At 41.3% G+C, this 22,524-nt stretch overlaps 1 protein-coding gene across 1 annotated transcript; it reads right to left on the bottom strand.

Moving 5' to 3' along the window:
- Positions 1–127: 127 nt before the first annotated feature.
- On the bottom strand, positions 128–21,521 carry vcam1b (vascular cell adhesion molecule 1b). The gene is made up of 10 exons (XM_087783316.1): positions 21,412–21,521; positions 19,521–19,820; positions 19,152–19,454; positions 17,604–17,846; positions 17,290–17,544; positions 14,033–14,287; positions 7,932–8,231; positions 7,592–7,861; positions 3,783–4,043; positions 128–3,714 (listed from the first exon to the last, which is right to left on the bottom strand). Exons 1-10 carry the CDS (start codon positions 21,434–21,436, stop codon positions 3,563–3,565), a joined length of 2,364 nt encoding a protein of 787 aa, XP_087639442.1. The 5' UTR covers positions 21,437–21,521; the 3' UTR covers positions 128–3,562.
- Between the last annotated feature and the right edge of the window lie 1,003 nt (positions 21,522–22,524).

Here is a 22,524-nt window from a genome sequence, read left to right as displayed (position 1 = left end):
TTTCAAAAGCCTTCCAGGTTTCCACAGCGTCGCCGTGGTAACCAGCCACACTGATACTGATCTTTTCCTTACGAGTGAAAAACGAAAGAGAAAGTTTCTCCTGCTGATTACAATAAAGCTCCTGAGAGAGAGGAAGGAAAACAAGTTTAATACAAAATGGAAAAAACTTTGTACATATCTACACTTTACAGGAAGCCCCGCCCACTTCTCCAGATAAACATGATTCCATGCCAACACGATGATTGTCATACAAGACGAGAACAAACGATATATTCTGGTTTGTGATGATCCTAGAGTTCACACGAGTTTTTAATGTTGTTCAAACAATTCTGAAACTTGCTTGAACAACATTAAAACTTTCATTTAATAACAGATGGTTTTAACTTTTGCCACTCATTACGTTCAGAAAATGTTGTATTTAAATGGTGAATAAAGTTCGACGGCTACTTTCTGTTCGTACTTTGTTTTAAAAAAAATAAAATGAAACCTTGTTTTTGATACATAAACTTAACTTTTGTGTTAAATTTAACATAAATATCAACTTCTCACTTCATCCTATATTTCTAGTTGTTGGAAAATTGTTGCTTTTCCACCCGTTATTATAACTAATATGACATTTAATCATGAAACTGTGATGGTGATGTTGCTTCACAACACAAACCAACAAGGTTTTACATTGAGAGCCTGTTGCTAATGGTTAGCTTAGCTAAAGCTAACAAAACGTTGCGTCCACACAGAGCAGGAAACGCTTGCGATGGATAAATGAAGAGAATATTTATAAGAAAGAGTCCAGTCGTGCGGAGAAGGAAGTGTCGCGGGTTCTCACCGATAAACTCTCTCTGGAGTGTCGTCAACCAACGAATCCTCCCACGACGTTCCCAGGAAGAGTTGAGGTCGAGGAAGTCTCTTCCAAAGTCTGCGACATCTTCAACGCTCCGTTTTTGTCTTTTAACGTTTGTGCTCGGGTTTTTTTAATCACATTCCTAAAACACTTCAATCCCCAGAATGGCTTCCAGTTTCTTTCAGGATCAACTTTAAAATTCTGGTTCTTACTTTCAGATCTATTCATGGTCAGGCTCCTCCTTACATCACTGATCTGATCCAGCCTTACACCCCAGCTCGGTCTCTGAGGTCTGTGGATCAGAATCTACTGATGGTTCCACGCACACGGCTCAGGACCAGAGGAGAGAAATCTTTTCAGACTGTTGCTCCTAAGCTTTGGAACAATCTTCCTCTCTCTTTGCGCTTGATGGAGTCTACTGACTCCTTTAAGAAACATCTTAAGACGTTTCTATTTGTTCAGGCTTTTCCTTGAATTTCTCGAACTCCTGTGTTGTTCTCGATGTTGTCTTGATCTTTGAAGTATGTACTGTTTTGATTGTTAAAGCGCTTTGTGACCCTGGTCTCGAAAAGCGCTATATAAATAAATATTACTTACTTACTTACTTACTTTGTGGTAAGTCCACGTTTACACCTTGACTAGTGCACTTGACTGTTTGTTCTACTTGTGTCAGGAAATATACGGAAACAAATACACACTTCAATCAAGAGCTGTTCCATTTCAAAGATTTCACGTTTTCCACCAAGTACATATCAGTGTAGACAGTCGACTGAAAGCGCTCGTGATATTCACCTGGAGTACTTTCTGTCTGTGCAGGATGTTGGCCTTTAGAGAAAGTTTTTTCGGATCAATTCCTAATGTCGAGGCTACAAGATGGACATTACAGATGATCAATATGGAGGTATTTGGATGTTTTTAAGTGTCTTTTTGGACGAAGATGAAGACGAAGACAACTGAGCTCCAGTCGCTACATTCAAATGAACAAACATTTTTGTCCATAACTCTAAAAAGAACGGTTGTAAAAACTACTCATGTCTTGTGTGTTCAGAGATGTTGAAGAGCAACAATATATATTTGGCTACTTCTCTTTTTTTCTGAGCCGCTCTAGTAGAAGAACTCACATTTCTCCGATCCTTCAAACTCTTCACTAGTTTCTTTCAGGATCAACTTTAAAGTTCTGGTTCTTACTTTCAGATCTACTCATGGTCAGACATTGTCCAGATTTAGAAGGAATGTCGTTCACCCAAGATGCTCCGCCTTGTTAGGAAACACTGGTCAATTAGACATTTTAAAATGTTTGGTAGCTCTTTATCTATAAGGGGTCGACAGATGTCAGCACTTCTTTCTACAGATATTTGCCGTGTATTCGAGTCATAGAAAGACCCTCTTGTTTGTAGCTTCGTTGAATTTGATTTTTATCTGGGACTCAAATTGAGTCACCGACACACTGCAAATAACAATTCCAATGATCCACTCCCACCCTGCTTCCGTGGCCCAGTTTCACCAGGACTTCCGCTGCGGTGGCCCAGAGGTCAATCGAGGTCTCTGGACTACATTAAATGAGACCATTTCCCTGCAGGAGTATGAAGCCGAAGAGACGCTTATCCTCGTTTGATTTTGTTTTTGTGGATGTTTCGATCACATACTGTATGATTTCTGGTTCATTTATTGATTTCACGCTGGACTTTGAGAAAAAACTCTTTAAAGAGTTTCACTGTAATAAACCTGGAGTACTTCCTGTCTGTGCATCTTTGCCTTTAGAAAAAGGTTTTGTTGGATCAATTCCTAATGTCGAGGCTTCAATACAAGAGGGACATTATAGAAGAGCAGGATGGAGATATTTGGATGTTTTCAAGTGTCTTTTTGGACGAAGACAACTGAGCTCCAGTCGCTACATTAAAATGAACAAACATTTTTGTCCATAACTCTAAAAAGAACGGTTGTAAAAATGACTCATGTGTTGTGTGTTCAGAGATGTTGAAGATCAACTAGCTATAAAAGAAAGAAAAGTAGCTACTACTTTTCTTTCTTTCTGAGCCGCTCTAGTAGAAGAACTCACATTCCTCGGATCCTTCAATCTCTTCATTGGCTGCCAGTTTCTTTCTCGTGTTTAGACTGTTAGCGGTTCTTCATCAAAAAATTATCTAAGAATTAACTTGTGTCAAAGATCAAGGGTCAAGATTCCCGATGTCCCTCTTTTCTCCCCCTCGCAGGAATATAATGTCCCCCCAGTGTGTCCTTGGAATTGGCACCTCAAGACCTCGCCGGAATTACTTCCATGGGAAACCCTATCATGAATCAAGAGATTATAAAACTTGTTGTCAAAAAGTTTGTCAATTAAATCCATCCCTCCCTCGCGAACAGGAGGTCTACATTCATCCCCTTCACACGGTCATTATTGTTGACCCCTGGTTCCTTCAGTCCACCAACTCGGACCCAAGCACAGCGCTGGTCCAAGTTATCCTAAATCCACACGACGGGAAACAGATGTGTAGCAGTGGTTGAGAGTTTTGTTCATAATGAAGCAGTATTTTGAAGCTGCGGTGGTTGGTGTGTCTATGAGGCCAACATGGCTGCCATGTCTTGATACAAATCCTCGTAAGAGCAGGACGACGACAGTGTTCATTAGAACTCCCTAGAACGGGATGGATGACAACATGGTAGGACAAAGGCGCCAGCGGAAGGTTCAGCGAAACATGTCCTCTTGGTTGTTCGGTCAGTTTAAGTGGAAGACCGGGCCAACTCGTAGGAGCCTTTCTTTCGGGCCCGCCTCAGGTGGTCCAGGAAGAGAGCCAGGGCCGCGAGCATGACGGCGGCACAGATCGCCGGGAGGGCGATGGAACTCAGACCCGGGGAGTCGACGTTCCTCCGCTCTGAAATGAAGCAGGTGAAAGTTGAGGCAAACGTTTTTGCTGGACTCCCCAAGACTCCTGAGACCGACCTTGGACGCTGAGCGTGAAGACTTCCACCTGGAACCCGAGGTCGTTGGTGACGTTCACCTGGTAGAGCCCGGAGTCCCGGGCCGAGACGTTGACCAACAGGAACGTGCCGTTGGCCGAGTACAGCTCCGTGCCGTTGACCACTTTCTTGAGAATCACCGCCGACGGAGGGAAGCTGACGGCTCGGCAGCACACGGTCACGTTCTGTCCCTCCTGGACCACCGTGGAGGGCAGGATGTGGACAGTGGTGTTCCTCGGGGGAGCTAGGGCAGATCAGGTAACAGTCAAGACCGGCACCGAGGTGTTGACCACGGGTAAGTTCTAACAGACGCCGCGATATACTCGGGGTCCAGATTGTATCTGATCAGAAAGAATGTGGAAATAGAACCTCAGGGACTTTCCTTGATGACTTCCAGTCAGACTTTATAAACAATTAACTTACTTAACAGTCTGATAAGAATAATAGGGAAATGAGGAAATGAGCAAAACCATCCATGAAGGGAATTCAGGTCCAACCACGGCAGCTAAAAACACTGACTGAAACTTGTCTGTGGCAAGTCTATTACATTTGAAAGTTGTTCAGGGAAACACTTGATCTTTACTGGAAGTCAACTGTGTGTGTGTGTGTGTGTGTGTGTGTGCGTGTGTGTATGTCAAGTGATCTATAAACCCACAAACTTTGATCCACCAGCAGCAGTCAAAGAAACAGGAAGTGATGACTCTCATCACCGCTGACATCCCGGGGCTAATTTTGTTGTTGGACATGAGGTCAGAGACGAGTCATGTCACTTAAAAACATATATACTTGGTGTGACTGAACGCTCTGTCGCTTCAGCTCAAAATAACAATCATGACAAACCATCCACCATCACCGAGACTGTTATTACCCAAGAGTTCTGTCTACTTGTTCTCCGAACAGGGTACTCGGGGTGAGATATGGGACACCCTGAAAAATGTAAGTAAACAACCAAGATGCTTTGCTACGAGTAGGGACTGTAGGTTCAACACAAGTGTACTTGTATCTCTGCAGCAGTTATCTCAAAGTCACAACCTTCATCTGAGATCAGCAGCAAAAGGCTGAGTCAACCTTCGCTTGAAGACCTGGTCCAGCTACGATGTCACGACAGCAACTGCCACCTGAAGCTGGTTTTGTGTCCTGTGCTGGTCTGTAGATGTTAAATCTGTAGAAGCTCAATCTTTTGCCGGAAACGCATCGAGATGGCAGGTAGGTGAGATCAGACCGAGTTTGTAAATGAGAAACTAGCTTCTTCAACCAGGTCCTGGTACTTGACCTTCATCATCTGTCCATGCTGATGTAGCTTCATCTTTGTCCAAGAGGACACTTACCAAATACCAAATACCTCGTCTGTAACGTCCCTCTTGGCTTTTGCTCCAACCAATCAAGAGCACCCCCTTTAATCCAATCAGTCTTCAGAGTGTATTCAGTTGACTGTCAGTCTGGTGTTACTTGTCGAAGCTGAAACCTCATTGGTTAAACTGTACATGCTTGATCGGTTGGAACAAAAACCTGCACCACTCCTGCCTTTTGAGGACCGGATTGAAGACCCCTGTTCTAGGCTATCAGCGTAAAAGACACATTTTTTTCAACGAGGTATACTTGTAGCAGGAGCTGATGGCCTGGGATCTTCTGCCACATACCATCTAAAAATATGAATCAAGTTTTTTCATGTGGAGGCTTCAATACAAGAAGGATGTTACAGACAAGTTGTATGGAGGTATCTGGATGTTTAGACTATTGTAACCTTTTATTTTGGTGTCTAACCAAAAAGGAACTGTTTCGCCTGCAGTTCATACAAAACTCAATAATGAGCCGCTCTAGAAGAAGAACTCACATTTCCCTGATCCTTAAAACTCTGTATTGGCTTCCAGTTCCTTTTAAGGATTAACTTCAGATCTTTACTTTCAGAACTATTCTTGGTCAGACCTTCCATCAGATCACTGATTAACATCTTAAGACATTGTTGTCACGTTCTTGTTGCTGCTGTGTTTGTCTCTATGTTGTCTTGACCTTTTAACGTTTTTTAATTTGTGTGTATTTTATCTGTTGTGTAAGTGCTTTGTGACCCTGGTCTGAGAAAGATCTTTACAAATAATAATTACTTACTTACTTACATTTTAAGTGTCATTTTGGACGAAGATGAAGACGAAGACAACTGAGCTCCAGTCGCCACATGACAAAATATAATGAACAAATGAACAAACCTATTTGTCTATAACTCAAAAAGAATAGATTACTCTGAAAATACTTCCAACATTAGTCGACATGAGGGTGAGTAGAGAATAAATAAACCGAACCCGAAGCCAAAGAGATATTTTTCATCAAAACTTATTTTTTTGATTTTGGTTAAAAAACAAATTAAAGTATCTAGGACTTCGTCAAGAGTCGTGAAAAAAAAAAAAAACTTAAATCAGATAAAATTATTTGTCTTTATGATGAAAAAAAAATATTTTTAACATTTTCTGGTTCAATTAGATAGTTTACAACAGTAGCCGTGGGCCCCGTTTTATTTACTCAAGAGCCACCCGGGAACTTTGGACATGCTTGCTCAGAGTAATTGTAATCTTTGTCTTTTTCATACTGCAGCAGATTCTTGCGTAAACCTGGACGGATCATTCGTGTAACATTTTTGTTTTCGTTTTAATATTGTTGATATTCCAATGACTTACATGTGTACTGAGATACTATCCATGTTCTGATCCAAGCACATGCGGAAGAGGAACGTTTTTCAGTTGTTGCTTAAGTAATGATTTAAAATGACTTATGACGTATTATTGCTTACTCAAAATGTACTTGTAAGGTATATCAATATATGATACAATATTCATTTCAATTAAAGAATAAAAGTCAACAATGAGCTCCAATATTTTGAAAGTTTAAACTAAATTAATGAATATAAACAACTCCTATACATCGTTTGAAAAACCATCGGACCAAGCCTTGACCCTTAAGGAATGCCAGCAAGAGGATAACTGCCAACACTTCTTATGAAACTATAAACTTCTTAATAATTTGATAGTTTAAACAGAAATAATGAAATAAACAACTCCTGCACATCGTTGAACGAACCATCCAGTCGGAGGATAACAACGGACCAAGTCTTGACCCCTGAGGAACGCCAGTGAGAGGATAAGAACACTCCTTCTTAAAATATCAACTACTTAATATTTTGATAGTTTACACAGAAATAATGAAATAAACAACTCCTGCACATCGTTGAGCGAACCATCCAGTCGGAGGATAACAACGGACCAAGTCTTGACCCCTGAGGAACGCCTGTGAGAGGATAAGAACACTCCTTTTGAAACTATAAACTTCTTTCAGGAACTAGAAACAATAATTTGACTTAACTAGAAACGGAAGAGAAGATGACTCAAGTCTCAGGTCTTCATTATTTTCTTTCATTTCCTCTCCTCGTCCTTAAATCGTGAGTGTTTATCGCTGTCCACCTCCCACTCACACATCAACTGACCCGACAAATGTTCGGACTCAGCACTGATGAGCAGGAGACACAAAACTACTTCCTCCTCCCAAATGAAGACAAACAGTTTGTACTTGATCAGTCTGGGCCGTGTTGCACAACAGACGAGGAGTAAAAGGTCAAACTTGTGTATGAATGGAAAGAGAGCTCATCCTGACCTCCAGAACAATCTCAAGGTCAGAGATTTGTTCAATTCAATTTCAATTCTTCAATTTAAAAAAGAATGTATTTCTCCTGGACATTCGAAACATACTCCCACTGGACTCGACTCTAACTTCCCTTCATGATCCCGAGTGTGTTTGACCTCTGACCTTGAACAGTGAGTGCCACGGTGACCGTGTCAGCGCCGACCCGGTTGGAGGCTTTACAGCCGTACTCTGCAGTGTCCTCCAGACGGGCCGAGGCGAGCGTGAAGAGAAGCGACGAGGCGAAGCTGGACCTCAGAACTTCTGACCCGTTTCTCCTGAGCAGCACCAGCGAGGTGGGCGGAGCTCCATCCGAGTGACAGCTGATGTTGACCTCTTGACCCTCCATGACCTCCACAGCCGGGCTTACTGAGATGGAGGTTTTCCTCGGAGCATCTGGAACCAGGAGATTTTGATGAAGTTTTATTTTGTTAAAATAATAAAATCAGGGTCGACAGAAACTCACAGTGGACCTCAAGATGAGTAGAAGAACTCCTGTTCCTCCACGAGGGTCCAGCGAGGGTCATCTCGGCGGTGCAGGTCAGAACCAAACCGGTCCGGTTCACCGGCAGCTTCAGTGTCGACGTCACGTTCCTCAAAGACCCGGAGAACCTGAAGGACTCCTCCATCAGCTCCGTGTTGCCCGAGAACCAGCGGATCTTCAAGCCTTCGGCCGAGTAGACGTTGCCAACGACACACTGGACCAGCGCGTCCTCGCCGAGCAGGACCAGCTCAGGCACGTTTAGAACCGGGTCGGATGGAAAGGCTGACGGACAAGACATAAGAAGTTTAATAACTTTGGATTTTAGGGTCAGACCCTTGTTTAAAGTGGGACGGCAAGACAATAAAGTCCTGGAAAAGTCTTTCATCTCCGGTAACAAACTTCTTCTGAAGCACCACTTCAGTCTCACCATTCCTTCGTCTCTACTTTCTGACCTCCAATCACTCTCACCCCCTCTCACCCCCTCACACCCCCTCACACCCCCTCACACCCCCTCACACCTTCCCTCAACCACCCCGGGAATGTCCCAGGCTGGATTTTCAAACAAAATTCCTCCCGTGATGGAAATAAAAATGAGCTCAAGTTTGGCTCAGATTCACGTTATCAACAACATTTTAATTAAAGTTTAAAGAGTTTGTTGACGCTCAGGACGTCACAAAAGAAAAGATTAAACTTTGACGAAGACGTTTGGTTCGTTTTTTTCCAACCAGTCACCTCTTTTTCTGTGATCCTCCTTTCCTGGAACTCCTCTTTTCTGGGTTTCTTTTAATCTTCTCTCATGGTTCAAACACATGTCTTTCCCTCCTGCCATCATCACTTCAGCAGAATCAAACTAATGGTTTGTGTCGGAGGCGTTTCATGACCAGATCGAGAGGTTCTTACATCAACGGTGCAACAAAGACTGAGAGTTGCTGCTGAGAACCACTGAGTCAGACTTTAAAATCCCCTTCATGTACAAACATGTTCGTCACTTTGTTCTCCCACAGAACTGATGTGCTGCTCCCACTCCTGAGTGTTTTCGTTTGTGCGAGTGTGTGTAGGTGTGTGTGGATGTGTGTTTGTGTATATCTGTGTGTGTTATTTTATGTGTGTAAGTGTGTATGTGTTTTTGTGGATGAGTGTCAGTGTGCAAGTGTGTGTGTGTCTGTTTGTGTATCTTTGTATGTGTGTGTGTGTGTCTGTTTGTTTATTTTTGTATTTGTGTGTAGGCATGTAGATGTGTTTGTGTGTAGGTGTAAAAGTGTATATGTGTGTGTGGGTTGGTGTAGGTGTGTATGTGTGTGAATGTGTGTGTGTGTATGTGTGTAGGTGCGTATGTATGTATGTGTAGGTGTAAATGTGTGTAGGTAAGAAAAACCCCAAAGTGTCGTTTGACAAGATCCATTCTCTTGTGTGTCCTTCTGCTCCTCAAATCACGCCTAACACCTGTGAAGCTGACAGCAATGCATTTTCGAGATCTTTTCACCGACAAAATCAAATTGATCAAAGAGAAAATCTCTCTCTCTTTGAGTGGAACCCCTGCTGTCACTGAGCCTGTCTCAACCTTGTGGTCCTCCTTTAACCCTGTTACTCTGGCTGATATATTTTCACCGGTGAACAAGATGAAACCCTCCTCCTGCTCGTCCGACGTCCTTCCTTGTAGGTTCTTTTTTTTTTTCTTTGATGTAATTGGCCACTGGGTTACCGAAATGGTAAACCTCTTCCTTTCCACAGGGGGTTTCCCCAATGCATTTAAACATGCCATTGTGGAGCCTTTACTCAAAAAGCCAGGCTTAGAACCAACTGACCTCAGTAATTTCAGGCCTATTTCTAAGCTCCCTTTCTTGTCCAAGATCTTGGAGAAGGTGGTGTCTGAGCAGCTGTTCCTGGATCAGAGCGACATCCATGAGAAGTTTCAGTCTGGCTTCCGTAAACATCACTCTACGGAGACAGCTTTATTGAAAGTGTCCAGTGACATCATGATGTCGGCTGACTCTGGTAAATCCACTGTTCTGGTTCTCTTGGATCTGTCCTCAGCCTTTGACACAGTAGATCACCAGATCCTGCTGAGAAGACTGAGGGATGAAGACTGTCTGGGTCTGTGTTACAGTGGTTCATCATACCTTTCTGGGCAGTTTCAGTGTATCTGCCAATCAAATGAGGTACTTGGTCTAGAAAGGCGATTTAGAAATAACTGTTCCTTACTTACTTACTAGGTGTATCTGTGTATGTGTGTGTATATGTGTGTAAGCATGAGTGTATGTATGTTTGTGTGTATATGTATACATTTATGTGTGTTTGAGTATTTTTGTGTGCATAGGTGTGTGTGAATGTATGTGTGTATACAAGTATTTGTTTACATGTATGAGTATTCATGTATGTGTGTATACAAGTATATGTTTACATGTATGTGTGTGTGTATGTATGTATACAAGTATATGTTTACATGTATGTGTGTGTGTGTGTGTGTATGTATGTATACAAGTATATGTTTACATGTATGTGTATACATGTATGTGTGTATACAAGTATTTGTTTACATGTATGTGTATACATGTATGTGTGTATACAAGTATATGTTTACATGTATGTGTGTGTATGTATGTATGTATACAAGTATATGTTTACATGTATGTGTATACATGTATGTGTGTATACAAGTATATGTTTACATGTATGTGTATACATGTATGTGAGTATACAATTATTTGTTTACATGTATTTGTATACATGTATGTGTGTATACAAGTATATGTTTACATGTATGTGTGTGTGTATGTATGTATTTATACAAGTATATGTTTACATGTATGTGTATACATGTATGTGAGTATAGAAGTATATGTTTACATGTATGTGTGTGTCTAGTATGTGTGTGTACATGTGCATGTGTGTGTATGTGTGTATACAAGTATATGTTTACATCTATGTGTGTACATGTATGTGTGTGTACATGTGCGTGTGTGTGTGTATGTATGTATACAAGTATATGTTTACATGTATGTGTATACATGTATGTGTGTATACAAGTATTTGTTTACATGTATGTGTATACATGTATGTGTGTATACAAGTATTTGTTTACATGTATGTGTGTATACAAGTATATGTTTACATGTATGTGTGTGTGTATGTATGTATTTATACAAGTATATGTTTACATCTATGTGTATACATGTATGTGAGTATAGAAGTATATGTTTACATGTATGTGTATACATGTATGTGAGTATAGAAGTATATGTTTACATGTACGTGTGTGTCTAGTATGTGTGTGTACAAGTGCATGTGTGTGTATGTGTGTATACAAGTATATGTTTACATCTATGTGTGTACATGTATGTGTGTGTACATGTGCATGTGTGTGCATGTGTGTGTATGTGTGTATGTGTGTATACAAGTATATGTTTACATCTATGTGTGTACATGTATGTGTGTGTACATGTGCATGTGTGTGCATGTGTGTGTATGTGTGTATGTGTGTATACAAGTATATGTTTACATCTATGTGTGTACATGTATGTGTGTAGAAGGACTTTTTATGGAGTGTATATCTTTGTGCCACTTCCTCGGATCAAAAACACACGTCTGAGCTCCACTCCCTCCATTTGGCAGTCAAGCACCGCGACCTTTGACCCCTCGGAGCAGCGAGCTCTCATCTGTCCAAACAAAGTCTGGCTGAGGTCCAGGACCCGCTGAGAGCCGGAACGATAATGAATTCCCGATGATCCCGAGTCTCTTCCGCTCGGAGGCGGTTCTGTGAAAGTTATCTGAGGAATATGACGAGTCGGCACTTTCACTCCCCCACGAAGGACGGACTCTGGAGCTCCTGCCTGGATGAGTGACGGAGCTCGCAACAGTAGTTCACTCCAGACCAACCACCAGAGCTGGATCCTGAATGTTGAAGGTCATGGAGCACACTGCACCCCCCCCCCCCCACACACATGTATATTTACACACACACACACACATATGTATATATTTATATACATCCACGTGTCCTCGATGAACGACACCAGCTGAAGTTATTCTGCACCAGTGGCTTTTAAAATAGCTCTGGAGCAGCAGGACCTTCAGGAGGACCAATCCAGTGTGTCCTGGGTCCGACCAGGGTCTCCCTCGCAGTTCAACACACTGCACTGTGAGGCCCCCGGGGAGCCATTGGATAAAGAGCAACGATTCTGCAGGATCCTCTGATCCTCCATTTTTTGACTTTACACTAACTTTAGACCCTGATGGGGAGAAGTGCGAGTGAAATGAATGGAGAGTTGTCTTTTAGCTCAGCTCTTTCTTCACCACGATATAGAACCATGAAGTTCCTCATCGTGACCATGTTTTCAACTTATTACTTTATAAAGTTGCTCTGAAATCTGGACGAACGAGAGGTTACGAGAGTCCATTATGACGTAATAATGGCTGTGATCACGCCTCGCTTTGTTTATACAACAGGTCCCTTGGAGGTGGAGACTTCCAGGATAGATGACGCGCAGTGACAAACCTCCATGTTTGACCAATCACAGCAGAGTGGGTGTGGTTATGGTCAACAAGATTTCATCTCCAGAACAACAAAGTGTTTTCAGTGGGCGGAGCTTAATGTCATTTTCTAATGTCAATATTTCAATGAAAAGAGACTTTTGTACAAACACACACTGATGATACAATAGAGTCACACATCACAACAACACACACACACACTGATGATGCAATAGAGTCACACGTCACAACAACACACACACACTGATGATACAATAGAGTCACACGTCACAACAACACACACACACACTGATGATACAATAGAGTCACACATCACAACAACACACACACACACTGATGATACAATAGAGTCACACATCACAACAACACACACACACACTGATGATGCAATAGAGTCACACGTCACAACAACACACACACTGATGATACAATAGAGTCACACGTCACAACAACACACACACACACTGATGATACAATAGAGTCACACATCACAACAACACACACACACACTGATGATGCAATAGAGTCACACGTCACAACAACACACACTGATGATGCAATAGAGTCACACATCACAACAACACACACACACACTGATGATACAATAGAGTCACACGTCACAACAACACACACACACACTGATTATGCAATAGAGTCACACATCACAACAACACACACACACACTGATGATGCAATAGAGTCACACGTCACAACAACACACACACACACACTGATGATACAATAGAGTCACACGTCACAACAACACACACACACACTGATGATACAATAGAGTGACACATCACAACAACACACACACACACTGATGATACAATAGAGTCACACATCACAACAACACACATTCAATGATGATACAATAGAGTCACACATCACAACAACACACACACACTGATGATACAATAGAGTCACACATCACAACAACACACACACAATGATGATACAATAGAGTCACACATCACATCAACACACACACTGATGATGCAATAGAGTCACACATCACAACAACACACACACACACTGATGATTAAAATAGAGTCACACATCACAACAACAACACACACTGATGATACAATAGAGTCACACATCACAACAACACACACTGATGATACAATAGAGTCACACGTCACAACAACACACACACACACTGATGATACAATAGAGTCACACATCACAACAACACACACACACACTGATGATACAATAGAGTCACACATCACAACAACACACACACTGATGATACAATAGAGTCACACATCACAACAACACACACACACACATGATAAAATAGAGTCACACATCACAACAACACAAACACACACTGATGATACAATAGAGTCACACATCACAACAACACACACACACACTGATGATACAATAGAGTCACACATCACAACAACACACACACTGATGATACAATAGAGTCACACATCACAACAACAACACACACACTGATGATACAATAGAGTCACTCATCACAACAACACAAACACACACTGATGATACAATAGAGTCACACATCACAACAACACAAACACACACACACAGTTGTGTACAATGACACTTCAAGGACTCACAGTAGATCCAGACCCGGGCGTCACTGCTCCTGTGGACGGATCCGCACGAGGTCTTGCACTCGTACCTTCCCTCGTCCTCCAGACTCAGATCCTTCACCTGCTGCTCCGGCGTCGCCTGGAACCTCCTGACGGAGGAGCCGGACCAGGAGAAGGTGGGTTCTCCGGGACACCCCGATGATTGACAGCTCAGGGTCAGAGAGGAGCCCAGGTCAGCCACGGACAGACGAGGCAGCAGCAGGACCTGCAGCGGGTGAGCTGAGACACGGGCGAGGAATGATGACATCATCAGCTTCACAGGGGCCACATTAAATACATACGTTATTAGAGGCCGTATTTATGTACATTTTAAGATCAATAAATATTTTAATTTGATTGTACATCATTTTATTTTAATCAATTTTATTTTTATATTCTGAAAAAAACATGCATATTACATATACTTTTATTGTAAATAAAATACATTAAATGCAAAAAAAAGGTTATTTTCCATATTTTTATTTAATTTTATTAATTTAATTCATTATTACTTTATATACATACACACACTACGAAAAATATATTAAAATAAACATAAAAAGGACAAATAAAAGGAGAAAAACAAAGATAATTTGGAAAATAAATGTATAAAAATGCATGATGAAGACATTGTAATGTTTCATTTTATTTACATTTTATTTAAAAATATCATATAAAAACATCTTTAGTCATATATATGTTGGGTTGAACTAGTAAATGTATTAACAGATGTTAAACATTCCTAATGTTTTATAGTTTTATTTTTTCACTTCTTTCTCAGCTCTGACCCACTTCCTGCTATTGAACTCTCGACCAATCAGACGACGCCTCAAACCACAGGCATGGCTGTCCTCGACAAATGAGAATCTCTCGGGGGTTAGAGTCTGATGTGAAGTGTTTTGTCGTCACAACCAAAAGTGAAACGATGACAAAGTGAGTCAAAGTGAAATAAACAAAATACCAGGAGTTTAGGTGAAGAAATGAAAATATTAAAAGAAAAGAAAACTGAAAGATTTTTTTTTTTTTTAATTAAATCATTATCAAAGTCAAACCTTCAGTCAAATATGTATAACATTTGTAAACAGCAGTGATGCGTTCAGGTTCTGATGGTAAATAATGATAGGTGTGTGTGTGTATGCTTGTGTGTGTGTGTGTGTGTTTATGTGTATGTTTGTGTGTGTGAGTAGGTGTGTGTGTGTGTTTATGTGTATGTTTGTGTGTGTGAGTAGGTGTGTGTGTGTGTTTATGTGTATGTTTGTGTGTGTGAGTAGGTGTGTGTGTGTGTTTATGTGTATGTTTGTGTGTGTGAGTAGGTGTGTGTATGTGTAAGTGTATCTTTGTATGTGTATCTTTGTGTGTGTGTGTGTGTTTATGTGTATATTTGTGTGTGTGTTTGTCCGTGTACGCATGTATGTATGTGTAAGTAAGTAATTTTTATTTATATAGCGCTTTTCCAGACCAGGGTCACAAAGCGCTTAAACAATCAAAACAATATTCAATAAAGTATATATTTTAAAGATCAAGATAAAACTGATAACACAACAGGAGTTCCAGAAAATCAAGGAAAAGCCTGAACAAATAAAAACGTCTTAAGATGTTTCTTAAATGAAGGAGTCAGTAGATCATCAAACACAGAGATGGTTCCAAAGCTTAGGAGCAACAGTCTGAAAAGATTTCTCTCCTCTGGTCCTGAAGTTCAGGAACCATCAGTAGATTCTGATCCACAGACCTCAGAGCCCGAGCTGGGGTGTAAGTCTGGATCAGATCACTGATGGAAGGTCTGACCATGAATAGATCTGAAAGTAAGAACCAGAATTTTAAAGTTGATCCTGAAAGAAACTGGAAGCCAGTGAAGAGTTTTAAGGATCGGAGAAATGTGAGTTCTTCTACTAGAGCGGGTTAGAATTCTCGCTGCAGAGTTCTGAATCAACTGCAGGCGAGACACATCCTTCTTGTTAAGACATGAAAACAAACTGTTACAATAGTCCAGACGAGAAGAAACAAACGCATGGATTATAAGATCCAGATCATGTTCTGACAACATTTAAGTTTAGAGATTTTTCTCACTTGAAACAGTTTCTGGTCAGTTTTCTTCAGTGTTGAACAAGAGACATGTCTTTATCAAATACAACACCCAGGTTTCTCAGGCTCAGTTTGACAGACTGACCTAAGTCACCCAAGTACTGACTCAACCCTGGAACCTTATCATCAGGAGCAATCACCAGTGTTTCAGTTTTTGTCCACATTTAGCTTCAAAGTGTTTTCACTCATTGTTTGATTTCTAGCAAACAATGTAAGTTCAGCCTCTGGGGCTCAGTTGGATCAAAAGAGCAGTAGAGCTGTGTGTATGTGTGCGTAGGTGTGTGTGTGTATGTGTATCTTTTGTGTGTATGTTTGTGTGCGTGAGTAGGTGTGTGTGTGTATGTGTATCTTTGTGTGTGTATGTTTGTGTGCGTGAGTAGGTGTGTGTGTGTATGTGTATCTTTGTGTGTGTATGTTTGGGTGCGTGAGTAGGTGTGTGTGTGTATGTGTATCTTTGTGTGTGTATGTTTGGGTGCGTGAGTAGGTGTGTGTGTGTATGTGTATCTTTGTGTGTGTATGTTTGTGTGCGTGAGTAGGTGTGTGTGTGTATGTGTATCTTTGTGTGTGTATGTTTGGGTGCGTGAGTAGGTGTGTGTGTGTATGTGTATCTTTGTGTGTGTATGTTTGGGTGCGTGAGTAGGTGTGTGTGTGTATGTGTATCTTTGTGTGTGTATGTTTGGGTGTGTGAGTAGGTGTGTGTGTGTATGTGTATCTTTGTGTGTGTATGTTTGGGTGCGTGAGTAGGTGTGTGTGTGTATGTGTATCTTTGTGTGTGTATGTTTGGGTGCGTGAGTAGGTGTGTGTGTGTATGTGTATCTTTGTGTGTGTATGTTTGGGTGCGTGAGTAGGTGTGTGTGTGTATGTGTATCTTTGTGTGTGTATGTTTGGGTGTGTGAGTAGGTGTGTGTGTGTTTATGTGTATGGGTATCTTTGTGTGTGTATGTTTGTGTGCGTGAGTAGGTGTGTGTGAGTATGTGTATCTTTGTGTGTGTATGTTTGGGTGTGTGAGTAGGTGTGTGTGTGTTTATGTGTATCTTTGTGTGTATGTTTGTCCGTGTATGCATGTATGTATGTATGTGTGTGTAGGTGTGTGTGTGTACTTGTGTACATGTGCGTGGAGGACTTTAACGCGGTAAACAGGAAGTAACATCTTCGCTCACCTTTGACCCTCACGTCCCTGAACGCCTGCTCCTCTCCGAGGTCATTGTTAGCGTAGCACGTGTAGCGACCGGCGTGTGCAGGCGAGAGCGAGGGGATGGTGAGCGACACGTCGGACACGCCCGTCATCAACGTGTCTCCTCCTGTGCTCAGCACCAGCGAGGGGGGCGGGGCCCCGCGTGAGTGGCAGGTCAAGGTCAGCGCGTGACCTTCGGTGGCGTCGGGACTCACCGAGATGCTGGTGTTGGTGGGGGGAGCTGCGAGGGACCAGGAGTGTCAGGCGGTCACAATGTTCTGAGCGTGGACGAGGACTCACCCTGGACCTGGACCCACACGCTCTGGTTCTGGACCCCCAGAGAGTTCTGGGCCACACACGTGTAGACGCCGGTCTGGGACGGACTCAGGTCCCGCAGGAGCAGCTCCGGACCCGGACTGGGTCGGTCCGAGCCGTGGTACCAGGACAGTCTGGGTTCTGGGTTCCCCTCGGCTGAACACACCAGTGACAACGACTCGCCGACCCTCCGGACCTGATCCGCCATCTGGTCCAGGCGAGGAGCGTCTGCAGGGACCAGAGGTTCTCGCGTCAGAGTGTGTTGTGTGTTCACACGTGTTCGACGAGTGTCACTACGAGTGTGTGTTTGTTGTCATGAGTATTTACACACGTGTGAAGTGACAAGTGTCTTAAATCGTGCGCGTCGCATTAACAGGATTGTTTGTGATGCAAAAATGTTTGTGTAGTTGGTGAGCCAGAAGTTTACATCGTTTGTTGTGTATTTATGTTGTAAACACATTTTATTCAATTATTATTATTATATTTTTTTTAATTTGTAAAACTGTCACGTACTTGTGTTATGTTTGTTGTGTATTTTATGTTTTCAAATACATTTTTATTCAATTTTTTTATTTGTACAACTGTCACGTACTTGTGTTATGTTTGTTGTGTATTTGATGTTTTCAGCTTCATTTTCCTTTTTGTATAATTGTCACGTTTGTCGTCGTCTGTCTTTGTGATGATACATTGTTATATCGTTGTGTATTTGTGTGAAGTTTAAATGCTTGTTGTGTTAATAGGATTGTGTATAAGTGTGTCTTTAAGATGCGTTTTACATCATGTTTTAATATACTTGTTGTGTAGTTATGATCCAGATGTTTACATCGTTTGTTGTGTATTTGATGTTTTCAGCAACATTTTCATTCAATTTTTTTAAATAATTATTTTTGTTTTTGTACAATTGTCACGTTTTTTGTCGTTCATGATGATACATTATTGTGTACTTGTGTGTAGTTGACAATCTTGTTGTATCCTCAGGTGTATTGTTTGTGTATTCATTGGTAGCACTTATATAGTTGTGTTTATTTCGTATTCGTAGAACGTTTACGTTTGTTAACGTCCAACTTTGTTATGACACATTGGTTGTGCGTTTGTGTGTTGTCGTAACCCGAGGTGTGTTTTTTTGTTTTTGTATTTTTGCAGCACTTTAGGGTTATTACTACTGTTTGTTGTGGCCTTTTAAATTGTCAACTTTTTGTGTGTTTATTTAACCATTGTTGAAATTATCACTATTATTATTATTTATTCACTTTTTGTGTTTGTCGTCTGTTTTTGTGTATCAGGGTTGTGTGTTTGTGTTAATAGTGTATTTGCGGTATGTATTAGTTGAATGCGTTTGTTTCTCCCTTTACTCTCCTCTCTTCTCTCACTTTATCCTCACTCTATCTTTTCTTCACCGCCAATGTCAACACCGAGTCTGGTTCTGCTAAAGGTTTCTGCCGCCGTCACTCGTGGTTGATTCTCTGTTTTTCTTTTATATATGGTTTGTCGTCGTTCATTTGTGTAGCATGTCTTGTGTATCTCAGGACTCACAGAGGGGGTCCAAGGTCACGCTGGTCCGGCTGGTCCGGTCCTCGGCGGGCAGGCCCGGCAGGTCCAGCTCCACCCGGCAGTCCAGCCTCGACCCGACGTCTTCTCTCCGGGCCACCAGCTCGTAGTCGGACCTGAACCTGTCGGACCCTTCCTCCACCTCCTCCGTCTTCACCAGGACGTCGCCCACCGACCACTGGAAGGTCACGGGTCGGGCGGGGTAGACGCCCGACACCTGGCAGGTGAGCAGCGAGGCCCGGTCCAGCCCGAGCGTCTCCAGACCGCCGAGCACCGGAGCGGGGAGATCTGGAACGGACACGGTGAAGACGCGGCTTCTCCAGGGGGGGCGGGGTGGGGGGTCCCTCGACTCACCGTAGACCTGCACCGACGTGGACGTCTGCCTCCTGTCCGCCCCGCACGACACCAGGCACAGCAGCGCCCCCTCGTGCTCCACCTTCACGGGGTCGAAGGTCGCCACCGAGTGCGTGGCGTTCTCCTGGACGGCGGCGTACAGGGGCCGGTCCTCCAGGGGCCGCCACGAGATCAGGGGCTTCGTGGGACAGTCCTGGACGGCGCACACCAGCTGGTGGCGACCGCCGATCTTGAAGAGCGGCGAGCGCGGCGTGACGACCACGTGCAGCGCTTGAACGCACCACGATGACATCATCAGAGCTGACGGACGATAGTGGAGGGAGAGGAGCAGGTGTGTCGTTATGTAGCTGAAGAACAACTGGTGCTTAGTGTGGGACTGTTGTTCAACTAATGTGTGTGTGTGTTGTTGTGATGTGTGACTCTATTGTATCATCAGTGTGTGTCTGTTGTTGTGATGTGTGACTCTATTGTATCATCAGTGTGTGTGTTGTTGTTGTGATATGTGACTCTATTGTATCATCAGTGTGTGTGTTGTTGTTGTGATGTGTGACTCTATTGTATCATCAGTGTGTGTGTTGTTGTGATGTGTGACTCTATTGTATCATCAGTGTGTGTGTTGTTGTGATGTGTGACTCTATTGTATCATCAGTGTGTGTGTTGTTGTGATGTGTGACTCTATTGTATCATCAGTGTGTTGTTGTGATGTGTGACTCTATTGTATCATCAGTGTGTGTGTTGTTGTGATGTGTGACTCTATTGTATCATCAGTGTGTGTGTGTGTTGTTGTGATGTGTGACTCTATTGTATCATCAGTGTGTGTGTGTGTTGTTGTGATGTGTGACTCTATTGTATCATCAGTGTGTGTGTGTGTTGTTGTGATGTGTGACTCTATTGTATCATCAGTGTGTGTGTGTGTTGTTGTGATGTGTGACCCTATTGTATCATCAGTGTGTGTGTGTTGTTGTGATGTGTGACTCTATTGTATCATCAGTGTGTGTTGTTGTGATGTGTGACTCCACTGTATCATCGGTGTGTGTGTGTGTGTGTTTTTGCGACGTGTGACTCGTTGTATAAACAAAGCATGATTACAGCTGGAGGAGGAGTGAAGCCATTATTACGTCATAATGGACTCTCGTAACCTCTCGTTCGCCCAGATTTCAGAGCAACTTTATGAAGTAATAAGTAGAAATAAAGTCTAATCTAACATAAGTCGGTAAATTTCTAGTTGTTAACATATTAAAACTTGAGATTTTGATACGACGTCACGTGACCCCGCCCCTCCAGACGTGTCACGTGATCCCCGGATCCCATATCGCAGCGCAACAGTTTGCAGTGAAGCCTCTATTGACTGACATGTCAATCAGTTACTTTTAACTCAACAACGTTTTTAACTTTTAACCAGATCCTCTGTTGTGAAGAAGACGCGACGGACATTTGCATGTGACGTCACGAGGTCAAAGATCACGGAGAAACTATTAGATATTTCTGACTTCCATCGTTCGTTACTTTATAAATATGACCAGAGAGTTTTTTAAACACTATACGAGTATTTATTGAGCCTAAAAATAAATATTTAATACAATAAAAACGTCGTATTAAAGATGATTTAAGTCGATTTTAAGTCGTTATTGCTCGACGGTCCCTAACATCTGATCCACGCGTTGATTTGAAGACGAACAAACTACATCTGACGAGGGAACGTCTCGTGAAGGTGAAACATGTTGACAATAATAAACCATCGCATGTGGAACTGACTACAAAAACGACAAGCGTTCAACCACGTGACCCTCTTTTTAAACATCAAAGTTTGAAAAATAACGAGTTTTCTAAATACATATATAAAATAAATCAGTGTATTGCGGGAGGTGTGACGTAGAGAAGGTGAACTCACCTGAGAGCACGAGAGTCACGTCCATGTTGATGGAGAGAAAGACGCGAGTGTTTGGTCCATGAAACACGGAGTGACCTGGAGTCGCGCGAACACACGCGCACACGCACGCGCTCACAGACACACACGCACACACGCTCACAGACACACACACCTCCTTTTGTGTCTGCAGTCCTCATGAGAACCACAGCGCCCTCTGTAGCAAACCTGCAGTACTGCAGCATCTGGAACCCGTTGGGTGACGTCATTAATAAATAACATAAAAATATATATAAATATTACAGTTTGTTTTGAATTCACATATTTATCACTGAAAAGATAAAATCGTTACTAAAATAATGTTTTTGATACAATTTTTTTATTTTATTCTTTAGCAGCTTCAGCACGTTTTGTCGATGTAAGAAAGTAAATATATATTTTATATATATTTTAACTTTTTAACTTTAACTTTTCCAGGTAATACATGATTACATTCATTAATAATTTAAAAAAAACATTCGGTTCAGAAAAGTGCTATTTTGGTAAATTCAAACTAAATTTGTGAAACATTTATTTCATAAATATTTATTAAAATATATTTTTGTTATTTAAATAAAGATTTTTTTATTTAGATAAATAAGATTTTTTTATTTAAATAAAGAAGTATTTATTTAAATAAAGATTTTTTTATTTAGATAAATAAGATTTTTTTATTTAAATAAAGAAGTATTTATTTAAATAAAGATTTTTTTTATTTAAATAAAGAAGTATTTATTTAAATAAAGAATATTTTTTTATTTAAATAAATACTTCTTTATTTAAATAAGGAAGAATTTGTAATTTAAATAAAGAACATTTTGTTGTTTAAATAAAGAAGATTTTGTTATTTAAATAAAGAACATTTTGTTGTTTAAATAAAGAAGATTTTGTTATTTAAAATTTTGTTATTTAAATAAAGAACATTTTGTTGTTTAAATAAATAATTTATTTTAAATAAAGAAGAATTTGTTATTCAAATAAAGAAGAATTTATTTAAATAAATATCTATTTTATAAATTTAAATAAAGAAGATTTTGTTATTTAAATAAAGAAGATTTTGTTATTTAAATAAAAGGAAAAAACAAGATCATATCAAAT

The sequence above is a fragment of the Callionymus lyra genome, chromosome 2, assembly GCF_982586985.1.
Source record: "Callionymus lyra chromosome 2, fCalLyr1.hap1.1, whole genome shotgun sequence".
NCBI lineage: Eukaryota > Metazoa > Chordata > Actinopteri > Syngnathiformes > Callionymidae > Callionymus > Callionymus lyra.
The sequence above is the reverse complement of the archived record's forward strand: the minus strand, read 5'-3'. Positions and strand labels throughout refer to the sequence as shown.

Excerpts from the sequence above, each read along its gene's own strand:
- vcam1b (XM_087783316.1), bottom strand. The coding sequence starts at position 21,436 with ATGGACGTGACTCTCGTGCTCTCAG. Across the intron at positions 19,455-19,520 it reads CACGTCGGTGCAGGTCTACG|ATCTCCCCGCTCCGGTGCTC; the intron begins GTGAGTCGAGGG and ends TGTCCGTTCCAG. Across the intron at positions 7,862-7,931 it reads TACTCATCTTGAGGTCCACT|ATGCTCCGAGGAAAACCTCC; the intron begins GTGAGTTTCTGT and ends TCCTGGTTCCAG.